At 38.8% G+C, this 24,886-nt stretch overlaps 1 protein-coding gene across 1 annotated transcript; it reads left to right on the forward strand.

Annotated features, from left to right (window-relative positions):
• The first annotated feature begins 2,154 nt into the window (after positions 1-2,154).
• rpp30.L (ribonuclease P/MRP 30kDa subunit L homeolog) lies at positions 2,155-24,644 on the forward strand. Its single transcript, NM_001094578.1, is given in 12 exon segments — positions 2,155-2,277; positions 11,671-11,753; positions 12,365-12,420; positions 13,751-13,807; positions 16,244-16,318; positions 16,763-16,834; positions 17,790-17,879; positions 19,570-19,686; positions 20,741-20,770; positions 23,091-23,128; positions 23,981-24,060; positions 24,207-24,644. Coding segments are annotated over 11 exon segments (798 nt in total). The 5' UTR covers positions 2,155-2,277; position 11,671; the 3' UTR covers positions 24,308-24,644.
• Positions 24,645-24,886: the final 242 nt, after the last annotated feature.

Raw genomic sequence — 24,886 nt, forward strand, 5'->3', positions numbered from 1 at the left:
TCAATCTTGCCCTTTTACATGTCTTGCCTTGAACCACCATTTCATGATGGTCTGTGTGCTGCCTCAGAGATCACCTGACCAAGGGCAGATTTACTAAGGTTCGAAGTGAATTTTCGAAGTTAAAAACCTCGAATTTTGAACTATTTTTTGGGTACTTCGACCATTGAATAGGCCTAAATTCGGCTACGACTCGAAGTACAAAAGTTTGACTTTGAAAATCTAAGTACTGTCTCTTTAAAAAAGTTCGACTTGGACACTTCGCCATCTTAAACCTGCCGAATTGCTATGTTAGCCTATGGGGACCTCCTACAACCCATAGGCAACATTTGGCTAAGTCTTTAGAAGTCGAAGGAAAATCGTTTGTTCGTTCGATCAATGAAATTGTTCAGAACGTTCGAATCGAAGGATTTCATCGTACGATCAAACGATTTTCATTCGACCAAATTTGGCCAAATTTGATTAAAAAAACGTTGACATTCGAAGTAATCCAGTTCGATGGTCGAATTTCGAAGTATTTTTCACTTCAACATTCGACCCTTGATAAATCTGCCCCTAACTGTAACAGGAAGAAGTGTTGAAGCAAAAGACACAACTCTGTCTGTAAATTGGCTCATTTGACCTAACATGTATAGTTTGTTTGGGATGTTTATGTGCACAGTGAATCGTACGATCCCCGGGGGCGGCATTTATTTTTTAAAATGGCAATTTTCTATTTATGATTACCTAATGGCACATACTATTAGAAAAGTATATTGTTATGAAAATGGTTTATTTACATGAAGCAGGGTTTTACATATGAGCTGTTATACGTGTAGGGATGTGAAAATTTAGACACCCTCACATATTATTGACAAGCACATCCCTAGTAATATGGACACTTAAGTGGGTCCTGATGGGGACCTTGTGCTTATGTAACTCCTGTAGTTCTCACAGTGGACACTAGACGGCACTGTGCAGTAGTTTAAAGGTTTTGGGAACCATGAGGTCTGGGTCCATTACTTTAGCCCAACCAAGCAGGCTGGAAGGGAATGGGTATTGTGATCCTAGGAGCACTGGCCCTAGTAAATAGATTTGCATACTCTGTCATAGATCACTCTAGGAGTGATAGATAGCTTAGGTAGTTGAGCAGCTCAAAGCTCCGACGAGGAGACATTAGAGGGATTAAGATCCCGGGTACGAATAGCCTAGAAGTAGGGACAATGTGTCGAGACTAGGGATGATAGGAATTCCCCTAGATGCCAACTAAAGAGATCCTGAAAGCAAACTGTACCTTTCACATTACTGCTACCTCTGCTGACACGAACCCTTGCCTGTAGGGATCCAGCCCAATGCATGGTGCTGTGGGGATTTGCTTCCTTTATGCTATTTGTGGATCTGTGCTATGTTTAAATAAATATACTATTCTGGTTAAGCATTAAAGAACTACTGGCGCCCATTTATTGTGCGATTGCACCTGGTTACAGTTGCACTACACCCTTCCTCCACCCCGTTGCGAGGGCTTACCCGAGAGAGGGCCTCATTTGTGGTATTGCCCTACACTGAAAGTAGCTAAAATTGACAACAGTAAAGTCAGTTTATTACAGCGCTATATACGCAATATCTTTTTTAGAGAAGTACAGTTTGGGGGGTATATTTATCCTTTAATTGCTAACACAAAAACACTGGGACCCTCAGACAAAAAAAGAAACTGATAAAGATGGCTTATTTCATCCTGCCCATTTGTACAAAAAAACTCTTTCCTTTTTGGTGGAATTGGGGGGGGAGGGTCTGAAGGTGGCAGGCAGTTGAAGGCAGCAAGAAATAAATCTTTTTGTTCTTTTGAACAAGGTGAAACACTTCCATGAATGGTACTTTTGGTTAAAGAGCAGATGCTCTCGTGGCAGCCAATTCTGCTAGTAACCATTGCCGGTATTGATGATAACCAGCAGGAAAAACGTTTTTCGCTTTCTTCCCCAGTTCAAGTAGAAACTATAAATTTAGTTTTGGCCAGACATTAAAAGCAGGGACTGTAGAAAGCGCTACCAGCTACCAACGCAGACGTCTACCACGCTGACGAATGACGTATTTGTGCGTAACCCCGCCCCCCCCGACGGCTACACGCTCCATCACGGCGCTCGTATACACGCAGTGTGGCGTGCTAGTCTCGCGAGATGTGACGTCTGGGATTTGTTGTACCTTCAGAAGTCAAGAAGCTGCACGTGATTGGTACTGCGGGATTTTTAAGAGAATTGGAACTGTCGGGCAGTCTGACACAGCAGTCTTGTGACCGGAAGCTAAGTATGTATTTTATGCAGCCTTGCCGTGCACACATTTAAGAGGCAGCATGATTAATGTAAAGCTCCGATAAGATTCACGTGCTGTAGCACCTTTGTCACATGTGCAACTTCCTGTATGAGATTTGCTTCTATATTACGATAGTTTGAATCTGGTTTTAGTAGTGTTTCAGTTACTGACTGAATCTGTGGATTAAAAGGTTCATTTTATGAATGTAACCTCGGCTTCTGTTCTGCTGTGCTCCACTGACTGTCAAGTTGTGCTACAAAATATATAATAAATAAAGTACCCCCCATTGTGAAATATAAGGATATTATAAGTCACTGAGGCGTTCCACGACGATATAAAAGCACAAGGACGAGTGTTACTTCTAATATCCTCATATTTTCCTACAAGGGGTACTTTATTTATTATAATACACATGTTTTAGTGAGTCATAAAAATGACACCAGGACTCACCATTTATAACTGATGACACTAGTCACAATTTATATAGTGAATAAAGTACCCCCTCTTTTTAAATATAAGGATATTATAAGTTACCGAGGAGTTTCATGACCATATAAAAACACGAGGCTGAAGGTAACTTCTAATAGCCTCATATTTTGCAACTGGGGGTACTTTATTTATTATAATACACAAGTTTCAGTGAGTCATGTGACAGAAATTACATCAGAAGTCACCATTTATAACTGATGACATCAGAACTCACTGTTTATAAGGATATAATTTACAAGATATTCATGGCTTTTGTGTATTAAATATTGTTATAGTGAATAAGGCATTGCTGACATTGACTGCCATGGGATGTTGACTAAATAATCACAAATGAGATGTATAGCGTAGTGTATCATACTTTTCTACAGCCCTGCCGCTGATCAGCTACAAAGCAAGGCAGGTATACCAGAATATACTGAATTCTATGGAGTTGCGGGGGAGCCGGGCACTCTGTACTGTAGGAATAGGAACAAATCAACAGCTAGGCTGATAACCTAATAGGGAACTGAATCCTAACTTTGCTTGTGTGACTGCAGGGCTGTGATTGGCTGGTCCTTTCCTACTGTACTTCTTGCAGGGACTGTTAGAACACACCCACCCCTCCTCAAACACAGAGAGGCACTATAGAACATCTACAGGTAACTCCAATAAAGGAGATATTTGTAAAGATCATTTTTAGCCCAGAGTTGCGTATAGTATTCATTACTGCCTACAAGATTGGGGGGATTTTAACTTATGCTATATGTCTTCTTTAATAGGGAGCCACAATGAAAGCATATGATTTATGTTACTCATTTCTATTTTTAACACACCCCATCGGCACAGGGCTCATACAATCATTACCAGAGCTATGGGAAGATATCCCTGAGACTTTAAGTCCCAAAGCTCTAATAATACAGAAGCTAAAAGGCAATTTGACCCATTTATTTACAATACTTATGAAACAATGCAAACTAAAGCAATGCTCTTTCAGTTCTCAAGCAAAGTCTTCATCAGTGGGATTAAAAAGCCCTTTGGATTTCATGACAATGGTCCTGTCTCAGGGAGAAAACTCGCTGCCAAAGTTCTCCTCTGGCTAGGGTTACCCTTTATGTGAAAAGGGTCTGCAACTTTCTGTTATTGAGTATGGGGGAACTCTTTAGAAAACAGATATGGGATCTATGATCTTGAAATCGTTGTAATTCAAGTATTTCATTACCCATGAGAGACAAAGTTTGGTGGGTTACCTTTAGCTGCTGAGTCTGACTTTTTGATTTCCATGCAGCGCCTGTATCTATAGCCATAGCTGCCAGTTGCTAAGCCACTTGCACCGCCATGAAAGCTGTTGTCTGCCATATCCTCTGTTCAGCATGCCAAAAGGTTCAGAATTTTCTGCTTCTTTTCAGAAATTGAAGCTTGTTAAAAACATTTGTATTAAAGTTTTAATGACCATTGAAAGAGGCTCAATGTGTGCAGTGAGGATTTAGTGGTTAAAGGACAACTTTGTTTATTTTAAGGGCATAGTGGTTCATTCCAAATTCACTTGATATCCTGTCTCTGACAGTTTAAATAAATACTTTGAACCTTGTGGCCTTCAGAATAGACCAGTGCCACAAAAGGGAACATATACCAAGCTGAAAATTTAAGAAAAGTTTGTTATTAATGCAGCATTACTCGCAATAGACAGATTATGCAGTGTGTTTTTGTAGGGGCTGAAGTGTCAGTCATGAAGTTGGTATGGACTATGGAATCTTTATGTGCTACTAGTTGGGTAAACTGAAAAATATTGAGTATCAAATCAGAAGACCTGTGGTAGCTATGATGTTTTGTCTTTGTGTACCAAAGGACATGTGGGAAATAAGGAGCTGGTTCATGGGCTGAACTCCACGGGACGATCCGGTACGATGCATCGCACAGCGACAAGTCGGAGGCACCGAATATAATGGGAGTGATAGAAACATCGCAGGTACAAACTACACACAACGCGACTGTCAGATGAAGACGCGGAGTTCACATCCAACAGTCGTGTTGTGTCGGATACATGTAGTTTGTACCTGCAATGTTTTTCACTTCTTTTATATTCTGCGCCTCCCGACTTGTCGTATCCGTTTTGTCACTGCACAACGCATCGCACAGATCATCCCATGGAGTTCAGCCCCATGCCTTGAGTCAATTGTCTAAATCCCATAAAATCTGCTAAATTTGCATTATGTAGTAGGTTGATTTTACCAGGAAGGAATCAGTTTATCACAATGTAAAAGTTTCCCCCAGGAAATGCCTTCATAAGTTAAAGTGTAAAATATTGCCAAATTGCTCGGCAGTTAAACGTGTTTGTTGAAAATCAGTGGGCAGCAAAGAATTAAGGGATGGATGGTAAACTGACTCTTAATTTTGTGATAGAAAACAGCTCATCATTTCCCGGCTGCCAGCACCCTTTCCACCATGTTTGCCATTAAGGCAGAGCATATACCAGCAGTTTTCCACAGGAGTAGAAATATTGTGCCGTTAGCACTGAATCATGTATTTTTTGTGGCTAAAATCTTCCTTGTTTGCTTAGTAACAGTTGGATGCAAAAGCAATATCGCCCATGTGACATTAGCCTTGTGGTGCAATCTTGTGATCTAGGACAGGGCTGTCCAACTGGCGGCCTGCGACCCCCCCTCATGTGGCCCTCCACATCAAAGTCTGTCTGCTGTGTCTGCTTACCATATGTAAGATTTAAAAGGTATCACTACAGAGATTAACTGGCCCCTGCATTGTCTAAACCTCAAATTCAGACTAATTCCCTGTATTGTTCACACTTGTGACACTTCTATGGTTCATACCCCTAAAGCCTGTACTGTTCACACCTGAGTCCCAGACTGAAACTGCCCACATTGTTCACCTGTTCACACTTTATACAAAATGCTAATGGCTACCAGCACTGTGTCACTGTATGTAGTACATATTAGACTGGTCCTGCTACCTGTGTGTCATACTTTGGTATTTGTTCTGGGGGTTTGTTAGCATTTGAAAATTATTGTAAATGGCCCCTAAAGTGTTTAATCATATGCTGGGGTACTGTATTATACACAGGGGAGGAGGAGGCATATGGATTTATGGGTATGTCTTAATATGACTTAGCTTTTTTCACATATGAGTGACATCCTTGCCAGGGCAGACACAAGGTAGTTTGGCACCCTAGGCAAGAGCTTCAATCAGTGCCCCCCTGTCCTGCATTACCATTTCCCTCCTTACCCTTACCATGATGGTTTTTAAATAAAGAAAGCAAGAAAGTGTACAACACTTTCATTTATATTACAGCCCCCTGTACCTGCACCAGCAGCCATCCATCATACAGCCCTCCTGCAGCCATCATATTGCCCTCAATCAGCAACAGCAAACATATGGCTCCTCAAATCTGTACCTGGCTGTGCCAGCAGGAAGCTTTACACTTTACAGTAATAGAAAGAATGTCTTCAGTTCAGTGCAACTGTGCAAGGCTGAGAGCAGCGAGAGCCACACCAAGCAGGCCGCCAGCTCTCTGCCTCTCTCTGTCACCCAACACATCAGTGATGTCATTGACGCGTGTATGCACATTGCGGTGCACCGCACAGAAGGAGCTATTACTTGCCGGCAAGAGGGAGAAGGTGAAGGAGATGGATTCCACCCAACTGGGTGACCATGATTACTGAAACAAATTGTTAAACAAATTCTTGAAAAAAGTGCGCCCCTCAATGATGGTGCCCTAGACAGCCGCCTACTCTGCCTACCTCTAGTTTCGGCCCTGATCCCTGCAGTGAGCACCAACCATTTGGTTTTTTGGTGTGCTATTAACGTGGACATGGTCTTGCGGTAACATGGGTGTGGTCTAAAAACAGGGAGTGGCTAACACTGGCTTCCGTTATCGGCCCTCCACTATGTAGATTGGAAAAATTCCGGCCCTCGGTACCATAGAAGTTGGACAGCACTGATCTAGGAGAACAAATATATTAGATCACTGCCAGTTATGCAAAAAAAAATTTACAGCACTGGAGGAAAGCAGATGGTACCTTTCAACAAACAATATAAATAGTTTTCAGGTAGGATTTATATAAAGCAAAACACCATGTACTTCCATTATTAAAACCATTTACCATATCCTCTAGTATTGCTCCTTGCTAATGCCAGGAAAAAAATTAATTGTGCATAGGCCAACATCTTGCTTTGAAAGATAAAGTAGAAATTATTTGTAAATTGAATGTAAATGCTATCTGCCCTTATAATTCTAAAAATTGCTGGTTTTATAAGGGGTTTGGATCTAGGTAATAGAGAAGAAAGACTTGCCTCTTGCCAGTGTTTTTCTTTCTGGAGGTAGATACATATATATATATATATATATATATATATATATATATATATATATATATATATATATATATATATATATATATATATATATATATATATATATATATATATATATATATATATATATATATATAGTCTGTGTAAAACGACCGCACTCTGTAGACCGGACTTAGTATAATTCCTGTGGGTGCAGGGTCCAAAAATGTATATGTAGATTAGCTCATAAGGATCCGCACACCAAAATTCTTTCATCAAAATTCAGTGCTTTATTCAGTACATAGATCCGACGTTTCGGCCCACATTAGGGCCTTTTTCAAGGATAATGCATGTACAACAAAATGGTGCTTTTATACCACTCCCCCATTTGAATCTGGCGCCAAAAGTGACGTCATTAACCCCAAAAGAATGTTTTCCCATCACCATAGTCCTTTAACTTGTATATTCCACGTATATACTTTTTCACCACTAGGTGGCATCGGTGCTCTGTGTGTAAAGTCCATGACGTGTCAAGTTAGTGCTGTTATCTGCAGAAGTGTATACAAATAATATACATAGTATCAATTTAACGACATTGAAAAAGAAATAATGTGGCTCAGTCCTTTGTTAAAAAATGTTACAATAAATTGGCCTTGAATCAACGTTTTCTACTTTGTAATTTTTGTGTCGTTTCTTGATTTGCCAGACCACTTGCGTGAAAGTCAGATGTTATTACAGAAAGCAATTCAGCACCAATTGGCCATTTAACCCCCGTGGAGCCACGCAGTCTAGCTCATATATCCAGTACGCCTCTCTTCTCAATAGGGCCTTATTGTAGTCACCCCCTCTCGGTCTCATAGGTACATGGTCTATTGGCATGCATCTAAAGGAAGAGGGGCTGTGCCTAGCTTCTGCCCAATGTTTGGCAACTAGCTGTTGCGATATGTCTTGTTTCTTTTCCTTTTTGTCTTTCTCACTCGTGGCTGTGTCTAAAGCTGCTCTGATGCTTGATCTGTGCATCCCAATGCGTTCTTTCAGTTGTCTAATTGTCTTGCCACAATAAATTAGACCGCAGGGGCATTTGATGATGTACACCACCATTGTCGTGGTGCACGTCATCCTTTGCTTTATTTTATATCTCTTGCCTGTTTGGGGATGATGAAAATCATTTCCTGTTATCAGGCTGCTGCACATTACGCAGCCACTGCATTTGTAGACACCTGGTTTCTGCGTGAGAAAGTGATGTTTTTGTGGTTTTATATATTTCTCTAAGGGGTCTGAAGGGCTTAAGCTTTCCCTTAGGTTCCTCGCCCTCCTGTAGCTCAATCTCGGTTTGTTGGGTAATTTTTTGTTCAGGCCCTCATCACTTTTTCGGCCAATATTTGTTTAGGCATTGGTTCATGTAGTTGGACTGTACCCCATACTGGCTCACATAGTACACCTCCTTAGACACACCCCTGTCCATTTTCTCTATTTTGCTATTATTGCTAAGAACAATTTTGCGATCTAGGTTTAATGCCCATTGCTTAATATCCGCAATCAGTTTGGGGGGGTAGCCTCTCTCTAGGAACTTGTCTCCCATGGTTTCTAAGTCTTGGGCTCGTTTGCTGGCATCGCTGTTAATCCTCACCACTCTCAGCATTTGGGACTTAGGCAGTGAGTTTAGTAAATGTCGTGGATGGTTGCTATGGTAGTGGACAATGGTGTTTCTATCGGTAGGTTTTACATACAAACAGGTTTGTAACTTGTCCCCCATTTTATATATCTTCACATCCAAAAATTCAATTTCATTACTGTCATGTTTTAAAGTAAAGCGCACAGGACTATCAAGTTCATTGAGGCATTTTACAAAATTGGTCAACTCTGCCGTCGGTCCTAGCCACACAAAGAAGATATCGTCTATAAAGCGTCTGTAGAATGCCCCAAATTTTTTAAACATGGGATGGCTCAGTATGTGAGTGCTTTCATAGACGTGCATAAATGCATTGGCGTATACAGGCGCGACCTTTGACCCCATAGCTGTCCCAGTGTGCTGTATATAGTAATTATTTTCAAATTTGAAGTAATTATTATGTAAAATGAATTCGAGGAGAGATACAGTAAATTCAATGGGGGCCCAACATATAGCTCGTTGCCTGTGATCAAATTGCGTACAGCCTCTACACCTGCTCTGTGTGGGATGCAGGTGTAGAGGCTTTGTACATCCATCGTGACTAAGGTCAGATTCTCCAATGTACAATTAATACTTTCTACCACCCTTAAAAAATCATTGGAGTCTTTTAAGTAACTCCCGATGTTTTGTACACAGGGTTGCAGTAGAAAATCCACATATTCGGCGATATTCTCATTGAGAGATCCGTTAGAGGATATGATTGGGCGTCCTGGTGGCTTAGAGCTATTTTTGTGGATATATATATATATATATATATATAGTGGTGGACTTGCAGACCTATCTGTCAACATTTTGATATCAAACTTGTTTTTCTGCAAATATATGGTTTATGGTTCAGTGGAACCATGCAGAAAAATTATTTGATCAAACAAGAGTTTCCACCTGTAAAATAAACCGTTCATGCAATCACTCTATAATGCAGGCTTCCTTGTCAGGTCTCATTTATTATATTAACACCCAGAAATAAATAAACATCCAACATCATTACTAAATATATCCACTAAACCAACAACATTTATAGAGGTTTCTTACTATAACAGTTGGTGTGTGTAAGAGGTTTCACACAGATAAGAATAAGAGCTGAAGTTGTAAAAATAATGTAGGCTTTAGAAGTACAGGTATGGGATCCATTATCTGTAAACCCATTATCCAGAAAGTTTTGAATTACAGGAAGGCCATCTCCCATGGAGTCCATTTTAATCAAACAATTTAAAAAAAAAATTAGATTGATTTCATTTTTCTCTGTAATTATAAAACCTTGTACTTGATCCCGACTAAGATATAATTAATTCTAAATGGGGGCAAAACAATCTTGTTAGGCTTAATTGTTTAAAATTATTTTTTAAGTACACTTATGGGCACATTTACTAAAACTTGAATTTAGCTATTTTTTTTATTAAATTAAAACTAATTCAACCTAACTCCCATCCATGAATTTAACTACTTTATCAATTAATCAGCTCAAGAAATTTGTGTTCGGAAAAAGCCTTGATAATATTGAGCAACAATCCGAATCACTTTTTTTTTCGGATTTGATGCCAAAATCGTTTTTTCGAGTTGTCACCAGAAAACCCAAAATATATTTGGATTATCATACGAAAATCAGCGCAGTTCACTATATCTTCAAATTGTAAAAGGGACATCTGCCATTGACTTCTACATGACCGTGACAGGTTTGAGATGGCATATTTTTAGATTAAAATTTTTAGCAGCTTTGGGGTATAATAAATATCTAAAAATTCGAGTTTTTATTTTTCCACAAAAAAACTTTGACCAGAAAAAAATCGAGGTTTAATAAATGGGCCCCTTAATGTATGGAGATCTAAATTACAGAAAGACCTTTTATTTGCAAAAGCCCAGGTCCCGTTCTGGATGATAGATCCTATACTGCATTAAAAATTAAACCTCCCTATAAGGGGCTCACTACTGAAGTTTTAAGTCATTATGGTGACTGTGCTGTGTTCAGAATCGTGGCCACACATCTTTAAAGGAGAACTAAAGCCTATCTAAAGAAGTAGGCTAGAAATTTACACTTTGTTTTTCATCTTCTGTACTGGCCCAAGGCAACCACAGTCCTTTAGCAGGGAAGATTTGTATCTCCAATTAAGCCCCAGTAGCTCCCCATCTTCTTATCTGCTGATTCACTGCACGTGCTCTGTGCTGCTGTCACTTACTGAGCTTAGGGACCCACTCACAATATACAGTACACATAGAATAGAAATGTCACAATATAAGGCTGATTAGAAATTTTATGCAGCTAATTATTACATGGCAGTCTAGTGCAACTAGCATCAGAATTTAATAATCAGCCTTGTAGCATCATCTTATATTCCAGACCTAACCTAATTTTCTGCTTGATAATTTATGACAACCCCTAAGCTCAGCTTCTCAACAGCTGCTCAGAGCCAACTGAGCATGTGAGTGTCGCAGACACTTTCCAAGATGGTGATCCCCTGTGACAACTTTGAAGTCCGGGATCATTGCTGCTATTGACAAGCTGAAACTTTAGGCTGGTGCAATAAGTTCAGTATATAAAATATTTTTAGCCACATGAATTTTTAGGCTATAGTTCTTCTTTAACCTTTTTTAACCTCCCCAAATTAGGTTGAAGATTTGAATGTATTGGTTTATATGAATTGAAAGAGAAACCAGATATGTTTTAAAAGTTGCCTTTAAGCTGTTTAAATTATTGGCATGGTAGATCACTGGCAAATGGGGTGGTTCTGTGCCTTCATTCCTGGGAATTAATTACGGATTAGAAAATGGTGGACGCGATCTTCTAATGGAGAGAAACACTGCACGGAAGTTTATTGACTTTACCCAGGGTATTTCAATAAAAAAAGGTAGCAATCTGGGAGAGGGGAATGTGACAATTCAAATGATAGTAAAAACCTGTAAAAAAATTATAGTAAAAACCGGGTTTCCTTGTCCTTGACTTGCAGCATGGCCGCGTTTGTAGATCTGAACGTTACAAATTGTAAAGATGTGAAGAAGCTGCAGAGTATGATAGAGATGGCAGCGCACCGTGAGTATCTGACTGGATTTTTTTCATTGCAAAATATTATTGTCCCTTGGCAATTCTCTTTCCCCATAAACACACAAGATTTTACCCACCTTTCTGCTCTGCACATTTCTTCTCCACCAATTTTTCTTTTTTCTACAACTACTTTACTTGTAAATGCATTTCCTGTGTCACAATCTTCATTTATGCAAATACAAAAGGTCCTCTGCACTCAACCCATTATCAATATATTTAAGACATTTTGTGCATACAGCTACTAAAAAATGCCTTACCCTTTAAACAACACAGGGATTGTTTGTCCATATATTGCAATATATTTAAGCTGGCCAACTACGTCAAAGTCATCCCATATCTGGCCAGTCCTACACTCAAATCGGTGGCTTAATAAAAGGGCAACCAAGTTTGGCGCGATTGAAGCTTTTAGTTCCCACATGTATTTAGCTTGACTCAAATTTTATATGTGCAGTGAAAGTAAAATCTTGCTTTATTCAGGTACATATAAATAGTAACAAATAGTGATTTTCAACATCTAATTTAAAAACAGAATGTAAAAAATTTAAAAGTTTGAGAGAGCTACATATAAAGACCATGTTCCATTGTTTTTATCTTTTTAGTTGGATATTCTACTGTTGCCGTAAATCATGTTTATGAATTTGAAAGTAAGAAAATGGTAAGATATTAAAGTTCTCGTTACATATTTTTTTTTTTTTTATATATATACTTGAATTTTATAATATTTGATACTTTGTGTGAAATGTTAGCTTAAATTAAAGAGGAAATTCTTCTTTGTTTTAAGGTTACGTAAGCTGTAGCTCAAGTCATCAGTTTTTGTTCCATATATGTAGTTTTGTTTTGGGGGTGGGGGGGGTGGAATGATTATTTGCCTTTTATCATAGTGACAGGTAGAGTTCTGTCTGGTTCTTAGCAGCCAGAAACTGAGACTGCTTGTTTTGCTAGACTTTACTTATTAGTGTATTGCTTATCTTTATCTTCAAGCAGTCTCCTGTTCATTCTTTATTTTATTCAAACACGTCCTTGTATGTCAGGGTTAATGATGCCAAACACCCAGTTAAGTAAATATTAAATACCTTGGGACACTTTCCAAAAGACCATGGGTCAGCAAACCCCAAAAAATGAAGGAAACTAATGTATAAAACAACCTATAAAACAAATGTATAAGTACCCAATAATACCACAGCAGAATCACATAGAAGGTAAGTTCCAGGGGGTCCAAAGACCATCAACGACTCTGCAGTCTCATTTATTGGTGTAGACTTAATTGACTGCAGACCTGCTCCACTTCCAGCCACCTGGGTCAGTGAGATCTGCACCAACAAATGGGATTGTGGAATATTCTAAAATTCTATTTGTACCCTGCAATGGTATAAAAATGTATATACTGTATCCCTTAAATTGAATGGGATCTGCTGAAAAAGTGGAGAAAACTGTAACATGGCTGAGAATATTTGCATTTAGTAAAAGATGGGTGGTGGTAGTGAATAAAGGCTAGCAACCTGTGTAGTGAGAGAGAATATTTGCAAAGGGGAAGGTCCCCCTAGGCTTTCTAACAAATTTCTGGTCGTAGAAAAATTGTTCGATCGATGGATTAAAATCCTTCGAATCTTTCGATCAAACGATTTTTTCGTTTGATCGAACTATTTGCTGTAAATCCTTCAACTTCAGTATTCGAAGTCGAAGGATTTAACTTCAACAGTCGAATATCGAGGGTTAATTAACCCTCGATATTTGACCCTAAGTAAATCTGCCCCTAAATGTAGATTAATATTTTGAAATAAAATTCTTAGTGTCAGTATCACTTTAACACATAACATTTGAGAAGACCTGTAGAAAGCACACGGAAATTGTAGGGAATTTTTGTTGGTCCTTCAAATGTGTTAATTTCAGGATGATGAAAAAATTCTGCTCGCGTGCATTTGACTTGATCTTTGTGATACTTTTTGCATCATTTTGATTTCTGGCACCGTTTTTTATCATTTCAGGAAATTGGAAAACCAATATCCACAAAAGAATTATTTTCAACTCCACCTACAGTCCAGGTTGATATGATATTAAACAATTTCTTAAAGCATAGTTACCATATGCATCTGTTGCTGTTATTAATGTTATATTTAGTTTGTACACTTAAAACTGTTCTTCTTTGCAGAGCTGATATAAAAGGCATTTGCACAGTCTTAGAGCGGTAGGACTTTGTGAAACAAGAACATTACCCAATTACTCTAATTTTAATTTGTTTAAATGTGCTCCTTCCTGATCCGTCCTGATGGGTTATCACTCTGGAGGAGGAGGCCATTGACTTCCACTTCCACTACAGACACACGTGTATAGTCAGTGGGGAATGAAGACAGCAGAGGGTTAGGAATTGCCTGCTCCATCTCATTGACAGCCAACTGGATGACAGAAAAAAGGAATGACAACTCTGGCATGGCACTGCTCTACCCACAATGATGCTCTCGTCCTGCTACTGATCACTGAATCTTTATTGTAATATATAAATGATATTATAAATTATTATATTGGGTAATTTTCTTTACGTACAAAGTCCTACCACTCTGTTGGACATCCCTTAGTTTTCACCTTTGCGACATCCCTAAGGAAAACAGCACATTTTTAAGAAATTAAATCATTATAAGTGAAAGTATATCGTTGTGCATGATATGGAATGAGAATTTAGGTCAGTATCATGCAAGTTATTCAACATCTATTGACTTAAATGAGGTCAAAGACCAGATGAAAGGACAATAAATCATGAGACTTTCTAAATATTATATTTGCCTGTCCTTGCTGTGTTTAATTATCTCAAGAAGTCTCATTCTTGACATAGCTTGTACATAACCCTTCTGACTTTCTCCCACTAGAATAGCTTAATCCTTTTCATAAATAGATTCAGTAGTGAAATTAAAATAAATAGAGCAAGGCCCCTTCTACTAGTGTACAAATTTACAGTGTGTGAATTTTATAAAAATGTCATTTAAAGGGGTTGTTCATCTTTAAATTAACTTTTAGTATGATGTAGAGAGTGATATTCTGAAACAATTTGCATTTGGTTTTAATTTTTTATTATTTGTGTTTTTTGAGTTATTTAGCATTTTATTTAGCAGCTCTCCAGTTTGCAGTTTTAACAATCCGGTTTGCTAGGCTCCAAATTACCCTGGCGACCTTGCATTGATTTGAATAAGAGACTGAAATATGAATAGGGGAGGGTCTGAATAGAAAGATGATTAATAAAAAGTACCAATAACAATACATTTGTAGGCGTACAGAGCATTTGTTTTAGATGGGGTCAGTGACCCCCATTTGAAAGCTGGTAAGATGCAGAAGAAGAAGGCAAATGATTAAAAAGCTGGAGCTGGATGCTTACTACTTTCATAACTGGACTTGTTCTAAACATTTTTATGAAGTTATATAATAAGAGACTAAGGGGCTAATATATTATTTATCAAGAGTCAGATTCATTCTTTCTCTTTCATTACAATGGGTTAATTGGGGGAGGTTCCTGGAAGGAAGAAGGAGGGTATATAATCCCATAATCCTTTGCACCTTGTACACTTGAAAAAGGGCTCTGACCTGAAACATGTAGTGTTCGACACTGCTACATAAAGAAAGCACTTGCAGTTTGAAACCACTGCCTTTGAAGCTGTTTATTCCATCTACAATTACTCTTGATCTCCTTCAAAAACAAGATTTCTATTTATTTATTTTTTTCCAAAATCAACAAAATATTCTTATTTAGAAAACAAGTTAGGCAAAAAATGAGATAGAGAGCTCACTCGTGTTTTACCCTATCCTGGCCCTCAATGAATAATAAATCAGCCCCTAGGCACAGTAACACATAGCAACCAGTCAGCAGACCACATTTGTCTTTTGTTTAAAAGCAAACATATTTATTACTGCACCTTAGATTTGAGTAGATGCCAGATGGAAGTTCAAGAACACTTCTACATGTTGTTAATTTCCCAGGTGTCCCCAGCCATTTGACTTGTGCTCTGATAAACTTCAGTTTGTTCTTTACTGCTGCTTTGCAAGTTGATCACCCCCTACCTCCCTCCCTACCCCCAGCAGCCCATCAGCAGCACATTGGGAAGGTAACAAGATAACAGCTCCTTGGCACCTGCTTTGCTAAAAATGCTCCCATGTGGTACTTAGTGGTAGATATGAGAACAGCACCTGGTAGTAATGTACACAGGCTAATTTAGTAATAAAAACGATAGCATAAAAATTATGACAGAATCCCATTAAAGAACACTTCTATTCAGTCTGAATGATGAGCAAGTCAGTGAGTGGGAGGTGAGTTGCCTACATCCTGCAGAGCATTGTATGTAAATGGTTGGCTTTTGGAATTTTTCCATCTGACCCAATATTAAGGAATGTTTATAGGACTTTTATTATTTTAAAGGTTAAAGCAACATGAAATAATGTTAACATGTTTGTTAAAGATATTTCAGTAGATTATTAATTCCTTTTCATATCTGCAGGGAAAATGCAGACCCATCAAAATCCTCACCAGACTAACGATAATTGCATCAGACCCCTCTCACTGCAACGTGCTGGTAGGTCACTTGTTTACTTCATGCGTGTTCTTCAAATATTTTTGTTTGCCATTAAAATGTATTATAAGAAATGTGCAGCTGTGTGTACAGTACATATGAAACATAACAAATACATTTCAAATCTAAGGGGCATATTTATCTAGGGTTGAATTTTGAGTTGAAAAAAGACCAATTCAAAAAGACCAACCAAAATTAAGTCAAAGGTTTTTTTTGGTCAAATAGGTCAGTTTTCGATCTAATAGGAATAACGCATTCGATCGAATCCGATTCAAAGTTTTTTCCAAATAACTTTTTCAAAGTCCACCAATTGACTCCAAATAGGCTAAAACCGCAATTTAGCAGGTTTTAGTTGGAGAATGGTCGAATTCGAGACAGTACATGATAAATTTCGATATTCTAATATTTTTAAATGTGTTTAAATTATCACTGCTTTGTGTTTGACAGAGATCAACCTCGCCATCTACTCGGCTGTACGATATTGTGGCTGTTTTCCCAAAGACAGAGAAGTTGTTTCATGTAAGTAGGGCATTTTGTGAAGATTTATACCATTGCGATTCCAGAGGGATAATCACAGGCGCGTTATACACTAGTGAACATTAACCTGGGCCTCACCAGCTGCTGTCACATTGCAACTCCCATCATGCCTTTGGCTGCTCTCAATGCAATTTATCTCTCGTGGTCCGTTATTCTTGTTCTCTTTGTAAGGCACCTTCGTTTTTTGTTTTCTTCTACAAAATGAATATATCTACGTTTTGTGGGGGCTAAATAAGTCTTCATATTGAGGCTAAGTAAAGACTTCATATTGAGGCAGAGCTAATTATGCAATTAATTATCCACTCCGTTTGTTGTAAGCAACATATTCTTAATGTGTTCTTTACCTGTACTGGGTGCACGTACTAACCCACTATGTATATTATAACTTATGACGGCTCAAGCAACCCCACTTTGGTTTTGGGTATAAACATTTTCATGTTGTCTCTCTTGAGTCAAAATTGTATCCCTTTGGCAATGGGCTGCTAAATAAATGAAACGAGTTACACTGATTCTCCCCGTAGTTGAACTTATAGGGATGCACCAAATCCACTATTTTGGATTCGGCCGAACCCCCAAATCCTTTGTGAAAGATTCGGCCGAATACCGAATCCGAACTCTAATTTGCGTATGCAAATCAGTAAGGGGGAGGGGAAAAGAGAGGCACTCACGAAGTGCGCGGCTAAAAAAATTTTTACTTCCTTGTATTGGGATGAAAAGTCATGATTTTAAGGATTCGGTTAAGCCAGGCACAAGGATTCGGCCGAATCCTGGCCAAATACAGAACCGAATCTTGGATTCGGTGCATCCCTAATCATTATTGCATGTAATGGCTGCACGAGAATGCAGGGAATTATACTTCTGTAATAGCTGGAGAATTGCAGTGAGATATAATTTACATAAATCAACTTTTTACCACTGTTTGTTTTTATTCTGTCAGGCTGCTTGCACCAGTATTGATGTGGATCTCATATGCATCAACGTAACAGAAAAATCGCCTTTCTTCTTCCGAAGGCCGCCTATTAATGCTGTAAGGTTTGGCATTTTGTGCACAAAGTATTCTATTGTGGTGTATCTCTTTAGGTTGAGACAAGTAAATTAGATTTTGGACAAGTAAAAATTAGTAAAAGTGTTCTACACAAGGATATTCCGTTATCCAGAAACCCATTATCCAGAAAGCTCTGAATTGTGGAAATCCCGTCTTCCATAGACTCCATTTAATCAAATAATGCAAATCTTAATTAGGGATGCACCGAATCCAGGATTCGGTTCGGTATTTGGCCAGGATTCGGCTTTTTTCAGCAGGATTCGGATTCGGCCGAATCCTTCTGCCCGGCCGAACCGAATCCTAATTTGCATATGTAAATTAGGGACGGGGAGGGAAATTGCATGACTTTTTGTCACAAAACAAGGAAGTAAAAATGTTTTCCCCTTCCCATCCCTAATTTGCATATGCAAATTATGGTTCGGTACGGTATTCGGCTGAATCTTTCGCAAAGGATTCGGGGGTTCGGCCGAATCCAAAATAGTGGATTCGGTGCATCCCTAATTTTAATAATGATTCCTTTTTTTATGCAATAATAAAACAGTACCTTGTACTTGATCCAAACTAAGATATAATTAATTCTTATTGAAAGCAAAATAAGCTTATTGAGTTTATTTTATGTTTAAGGAATTTCTAGTAGACTTAAGGTATAAAGATCCAAATTACGGAAAGATCCGTTATCCGGAAAACGCCAGGTGTTGAGCATTCTGGATAACAGCTCCCATACCTGTACTTTTAAATTCCTCTATTAAGAAGCTGAAAAACTGTTTTAAGAGTAGTTGACTGCATACAAAATGCCAAATTCTGGTAAACAAAACAAATATTTTTTAAGCACAAACATGTGGATCACAGTAACTGTCTAGGGCAGCACTATGGAGCTTCAGGCCCAAAGTCATGTATGCCCTTCGTGGTACTTCTGTGGACCCTCCAACCTGTCCATGACCTAAATAGATTTCTGTGTATGATATGTTCTTATAACTATAATCTGCCACTGTGCTTTGTTTTTCCCAAAATTCCAGTGTAATTGTGTGCACCTCAAACCAATGATGTAGGTGCAAAATGTTATGAAGGTAATTGTATGTCACAATTTCTGCCCGTGACATGGGTTGGCACACAAGCAGGTGTTCATTCACATGTACTTTCACTCATTTACTTCTAGGTCAGGGCAAGTGTTAAAGGAGAAGGAAACCCTTTTGCAAAAAAACCCCGTACCCCCCCGGGTAAATGCCCCATACTCCATACTTACCCCTCGGCTCAGATTCTTCCAGCGGAGTTGCACGCGTCCATCTTTTGTGTCCTCTGTAAGCTGAGATCGGCAATTTCCATGTAATTCCAGGCATGCGCAGTAGTTGCAAACAGGCAAACTGCTCCAACTGCGCATGCGCAGAAATATCGATCTCTCAGTCAGCTTACCGAGGATGTGGAAGATGGATGCGTGGAACTTTGCTGGAAGAATCTGCGCTATGGGGTAAATGTGGAGTATGGGGCATCTCCCCGGGGGTTGTTAGCCTGGGGGGGGTCTACGTGGGGTGGGGGGTACGGGTTTTTTTGTAGAAGCGTTTCCTTCTTCTTTAAGGAGCAGATCTCCATAGTCTCAGCACCCTCGTACCTCATTCCCAATACTATGTGTAACTGGCACATATTTCTTTCTAACATCCCTATTTCTAATTTGCAGGCAATACAACGGGGCATCTTTTTTGAACTTGTTTATACCCCTGCAATCAAAGATTCAACTTTAAGGAGATACACCATTTCCAATGCACTCAGCCTAATGCAGGTCTGCAAAGGAAAGGTACGTTTCTCAGCAGCATGGTTCAAGCTACCATACAAATATTTCCAAGACTTTTCCTAACAAGGTGTTTTAAAGGGGACCCGTCACCCAAAAAAATTATTCAAAATCCTATTTTATCACATTATTATCACAAAATAAACTTTGATTACATTATATAAATTATTTGAACCTTGTTTCCTTCATTCTGGGAATTCATAAAATATAGCACGCAGGCAGGAGCCATTTTCTGGACACTTGTCATTGAGACAAGCCTTGTATCATCTCAGAATCTTGTTTGTGCACCAGAATGGGGGACCTGATGTCCATCCCCATGCCCTGGCTACACAATTAAATGGTAAAGAGAACAGGGGGAATGTGTGGAGAGCAGTGACATCTAGGAGGGGCAGACAATATTTAATTGACAGCGGAAATTTTTTAAATGAGCTTACAACAGCTATGAATGCTTTAATAAAAAATTGAAATTGGATTTCATGTTTAATTTGAAAAGGACGTTTATTATACAGATTTTTGTGTCTGGGTGACAGGTCTACTTTAAGGAAATTGTGATTGAGAGTTTGGAACTTGCAGTGCAAGATATCTGCATCTATAATATCTGTTTACATTAAACTGTGTCTTTTATGTCACTGTACCCTTGCAAGTTATCCCCGATTGACATATACATAAACTAAGTGAAATCATTGTGTAATATTGTCAGATTGAGTGTCACAGTTTATATGCTACTTATAGGCCTGGCATGATGTCTCTTGCAGTTCTTAAATCATATGTATGGTTAGCTGTGACTGATGCACAGCGTTGCTGTTCCTGCCTATACTTTCAAATAAATATTTTTTCTCTTTATTTAAAATATATTGTATGCACTCTGATAATTGGGAAAACCTTTTAAGAGTTTAATGTCTTTGTTTTTCTGGTCTGTGGAGCTTCTTGTGGCAGGTTCTGCCAGTAAGATTACAAAGAAACCCTAAGGTCCAAGCTAGTAGATATGAGCTCACTCCCCCACCCAGTTTTACTGTGCCCTTGATTTTAATAACATTCTAATTCTAACCTTTTCTTTCAGAACATTATTATATCAAGTGGAGCAGAGAGGGTAAGTCCGTAATATTGGAATATTTGGCAGACTGCAAAATTGTAGTCCTTCAGCTGTTAATTACAACACCCAAGTCCTGGCTGTCACTAAAGGTGGCCACACACAGGCAGATCCGCTAGTTTGGCAATGTCGCCAAACAAGCGAATCTCTCCCCGATATGCCCACATTGAAGTGGACGATGTCAGTCTGATCCCTAGGGCCCAAAGATCAGTTCAGAATGGAGTCCAAACGGGTTGTCGGATTGTGGGACTGCGTCAATGAAAATCAACTTTCTGCCAGATATCGATCGCGAAAGCCCAACGGGGGGCCTTAAAGTCATTTAGTTGATTGGACAGGTTAAAAGATGTCTGTTGGCTTATGATAATTTCTCTGCATGTATTACATCTGACAACATCAATAGGAGCTTGTCACTAGCATTTGTCGGTCATAACTTTCGTACGATTGCTGTCACGGCAGAATTATCTAAATGGTTTGTGGTAGGTCGGTAGATTGCTATTTAAATCAAATTGGGAGCAGAAACAGTAAATACTATTAGTAAGCATGTCGGAGACCTCTAGTGACCAAACAGAGGTAAAACCACAATCTCAAAAATTTCTCCAACACATGCTATTAAAGTAAAAAAATATATATTTTATTCACATCAGTAGTTAAAAAACATGTATAGTATTCCCTCTAACGCCTAACGCGTTTCATGCTTACCCAGCACTTAGTCATAGGCAGAATCCTGCCTATGACTAAGTGCTGGGTAAGCATGAAACGCGTTAGGCGTTAGAGGGAATACTATACATGTTTTTTAACTACTGATGTGAATAAAATATATATTTTTTTACTTTAATAGCATGTGTTGGAGAAATTTTTGAGGTCGGTAGATTGCACTGCATGATCATTTGTCCGATATTAAGGCTATATCTGCACATCTATGGCCAGCTTAAGTGATGGGAGTTGAATTTTATCAACTAAATGGCAAAAAGCTATTGTTGCTCTCACTTCTTTACCTGCTATCTCACATTCTTTTCCCAGAGACTATTATCCTTACTGCTACTATATACACACCACCTCTCCCTGCTATACCTGCTATCCCCCAGCCACAGTTCCTTCCCAGAGACTATTATCCCACTGTTACTATATGCATCATCTCTCCCTACTACACCTGATATCCCACAGTCAGACTCCCTTCCCAGAGACTATTATTCCACTGTTACTATAGACACCATCTCTCCCTTATATACCTGCTATCCCACAGACACACTCCCTTCCCAGAGACTATTATCCCACTGTTACTATAGGCACCATCTCTCCCTACTATACCTGCTATCCCACAGTCACACTCCCTTCCCAGAGACTATTATCCCACTGTTACTATAGGCACCATCTCTCCCTACTATACCTGCTATCCCACAGTCACACTCCCTTCCCAGAGACTATTATCCCACTGTTACTATAGGCACCATCTCTCCCTACTATACCTGCTATCCCACAGTCACACTCCCTTCCCAGAGACTATTATCCACTGTTACTATAGGCACCATCTCTCCCTACTATACCTGCTATCCCACAGCCACACTCCCTTCCCAGAGACTATTATCCACTGTTACTATAGGCACCATCTCTCCCTACTATACCTGCTATCCCACAGCCACACTCCCTTCCCAGAGACTATTATCCACTGTTACTATAGGCACCATCTCTCCCTACTATACCTGCTATCCCACAGCCACACTCCCTTCCCAGAGACTATTATCCCACTGCTACTATAGGCACCATCTCTCCCTACTATACCTGCTATCCCACAGTCACACTCCCTTCCCAGAGACTATTATCCACTGTTACTATAGGCACCATCTCTCCCTACTATACCTGCTATCCCACAGCCACACTCCCTTCCCAGAGACTATTATCCACTGTTACTATAGGCACCATCTCTCCCTACTATACCTGCTATCCCACAGCCACAGTCCCTTCCCAGAGACTATTATCCCCATTGCTACTATAGGCATCATCACCTTAAAAGAATAGTTTATATGTTGTTGTGGACATAAGATGATATAACGAAATGTGAAATCTGTACACACTATAGTTTATAGAAGAAGCATCTCTTTAACTTGCAAACTCGCTATGAGGTGCAGTAAAACCTCTCTATTTTTCACATCTTGTAAATTTACAAGATAAAGTGACGATTCATTTTATTTGTATTATTGGAGAAGCCACATTGAATTGTATCAGGCTTCCCTCACTTGTTATTCTTCACTTACAGAAACATTCTCAGATTTATAACAGTTGCATCATCATATGCCTTCTGTACTTTTTCTTTCTTAAATAGGCACTGGAAATGAGAGGCCCCTATGATATTGCAACACTGTATCCTTTTCCAACATTTACTTGTTATGTAACCTAATATAAGTATTTCTGTGAAACCTTTCTCCTGCAAAAATAGTAAATACATTCCTGATTATGTAACGGACGAAAGAACATCGTTTGTTAAATAGAGGCAAAAAAGAATATTTTGAAAGAGAAATAAGAACTGAAAATGGTTGTGGAAAGAGTCAGAACAGCATATTTTCAAGCATGTCTCAAGCTCCTTGCCATCTTGTTGGCTAACATTGCACAGACACTTTCATTATGAATCCGTCATTAGCTGAATTATTCGAGTGGCTTGCGTATGGGAAGTGGTCCAGACACTGTTCTTGTTACAATTCATCGACATAGATAGAGGTGACAGGTAAGATACAATACAAACTGAGGGATTGGAGATGGGGTTATTATTGAATTGTCAGCATAAAGTCACTGAATGAAGAAGATAAATGGCACCCTGATGACAGAGGGGCAAGTGAGTGTAGTACAAATGGAAAAGTGAAAGGATAAATACAATGAAGAAGTGGGAAATACTCTTAATGGAAAGAGCATTGTCCTTTTAAGAATAAAGGACAATTTATTCTGCAATTAAAAGCATAGATAAGATAAAGTTCTCTATCATCCCAAAAGGGAATTTGTGACTATAACAGGAGAGGGTATTGGGAAAGAGGGAAGGCAGACATTTTAGAAAGGGGAGATGCATCATGCACTAATTGCCAACATTCTAACAAATACAAAGTAAACTAATAGGTTAAATGTTTAATGTTGGTAATTAATGAGTTCTAATCTGCTGGGTAGGACATGAGAGTTGAAAGGTTTCCATCCTGTCCTTAGTTAAAACCCTTAAATGATTAACAGAGGTTTGTTGTTTGGACTGACAGAAGGAATTGCCAAGGCTGCCATATCTACAAACTGCCGTTCTGCTGTTCTGCATGGAGGTAAGCCTGTATTTAGCAAATATATCAGTGGGTCAGCAGATGGCATTCTAAAGAATATTCAGAGTCATAGCATCTGGCAAGCCTAGAATAACTGATCTGTACCAGTATATGAATCTTATATTTTCTTTTCCATGTTCTCCGTGCAGAAACAAGAAAGACTGCTTTTGGCGTCGTATACACTGTGAAGAAGACTTGCTTGGAAGAGGAAGAAGCGGAACCAGTTTGTAAAAAAGCCAAAAAATCTTAGTTCCACATATTTCTAATTATTTTTGTCATTCTTTGATGTGTTGCTTTTTTTATTTAAAATGAGAGCAATAGCAGATTAACCTGTTTCTGCTTCAATCTAGGGCAGCTATTTCTGTAAAACAATAAATAACAACGGAGAAAACTTTGCAATAGTTTAACGTTTATTGTTAAACCATAGATCAAATACAGAGTATTTTGTTTCTTTAGACGCAAGTCTGCTGCAGAACATTTGGGAGTTGTATTTCCATTAAAGAGCCATTAATTAAGGATCTCTTTAGTCTCTGGAAACCGTTTCCGTATTCTGTTTTACTCTGCATTAAATATGTTAATATGCCGGCGCATGTGGTGTATACACGTGTCTTGCTTACTTTTTATCCTCAACTTGTCATGTCTTTATACAGAGAAGATTAGACTAGTTGGTGCTTGAGTACGTTAAAGAGCAGTGCATTTACACCATATACCACTAGAGGGCAAAGAATGACCAGCAGAAACAATTACAATAATCATTATTGGTCTCTTGTTAGTCTTACAAATGTCACCTTTTAGCGTGACGTTAACACTTAGTTCCAAACACTTAAGT

This window comes from Xenopus laevis, chromosome 7L, assembly GCF_017654675.1.
Source record: "Xenopus laevis strain J_2021 chromosome 7L, Xenopus_laevis_v10.1, whole genome shotgun sequence".
NCBI classification, from domain to species: Eukaryota; Metazoa; Chordata; class Amphibia; order Anura; family Pipidae; genus Xenopus; species Xenopus laevis.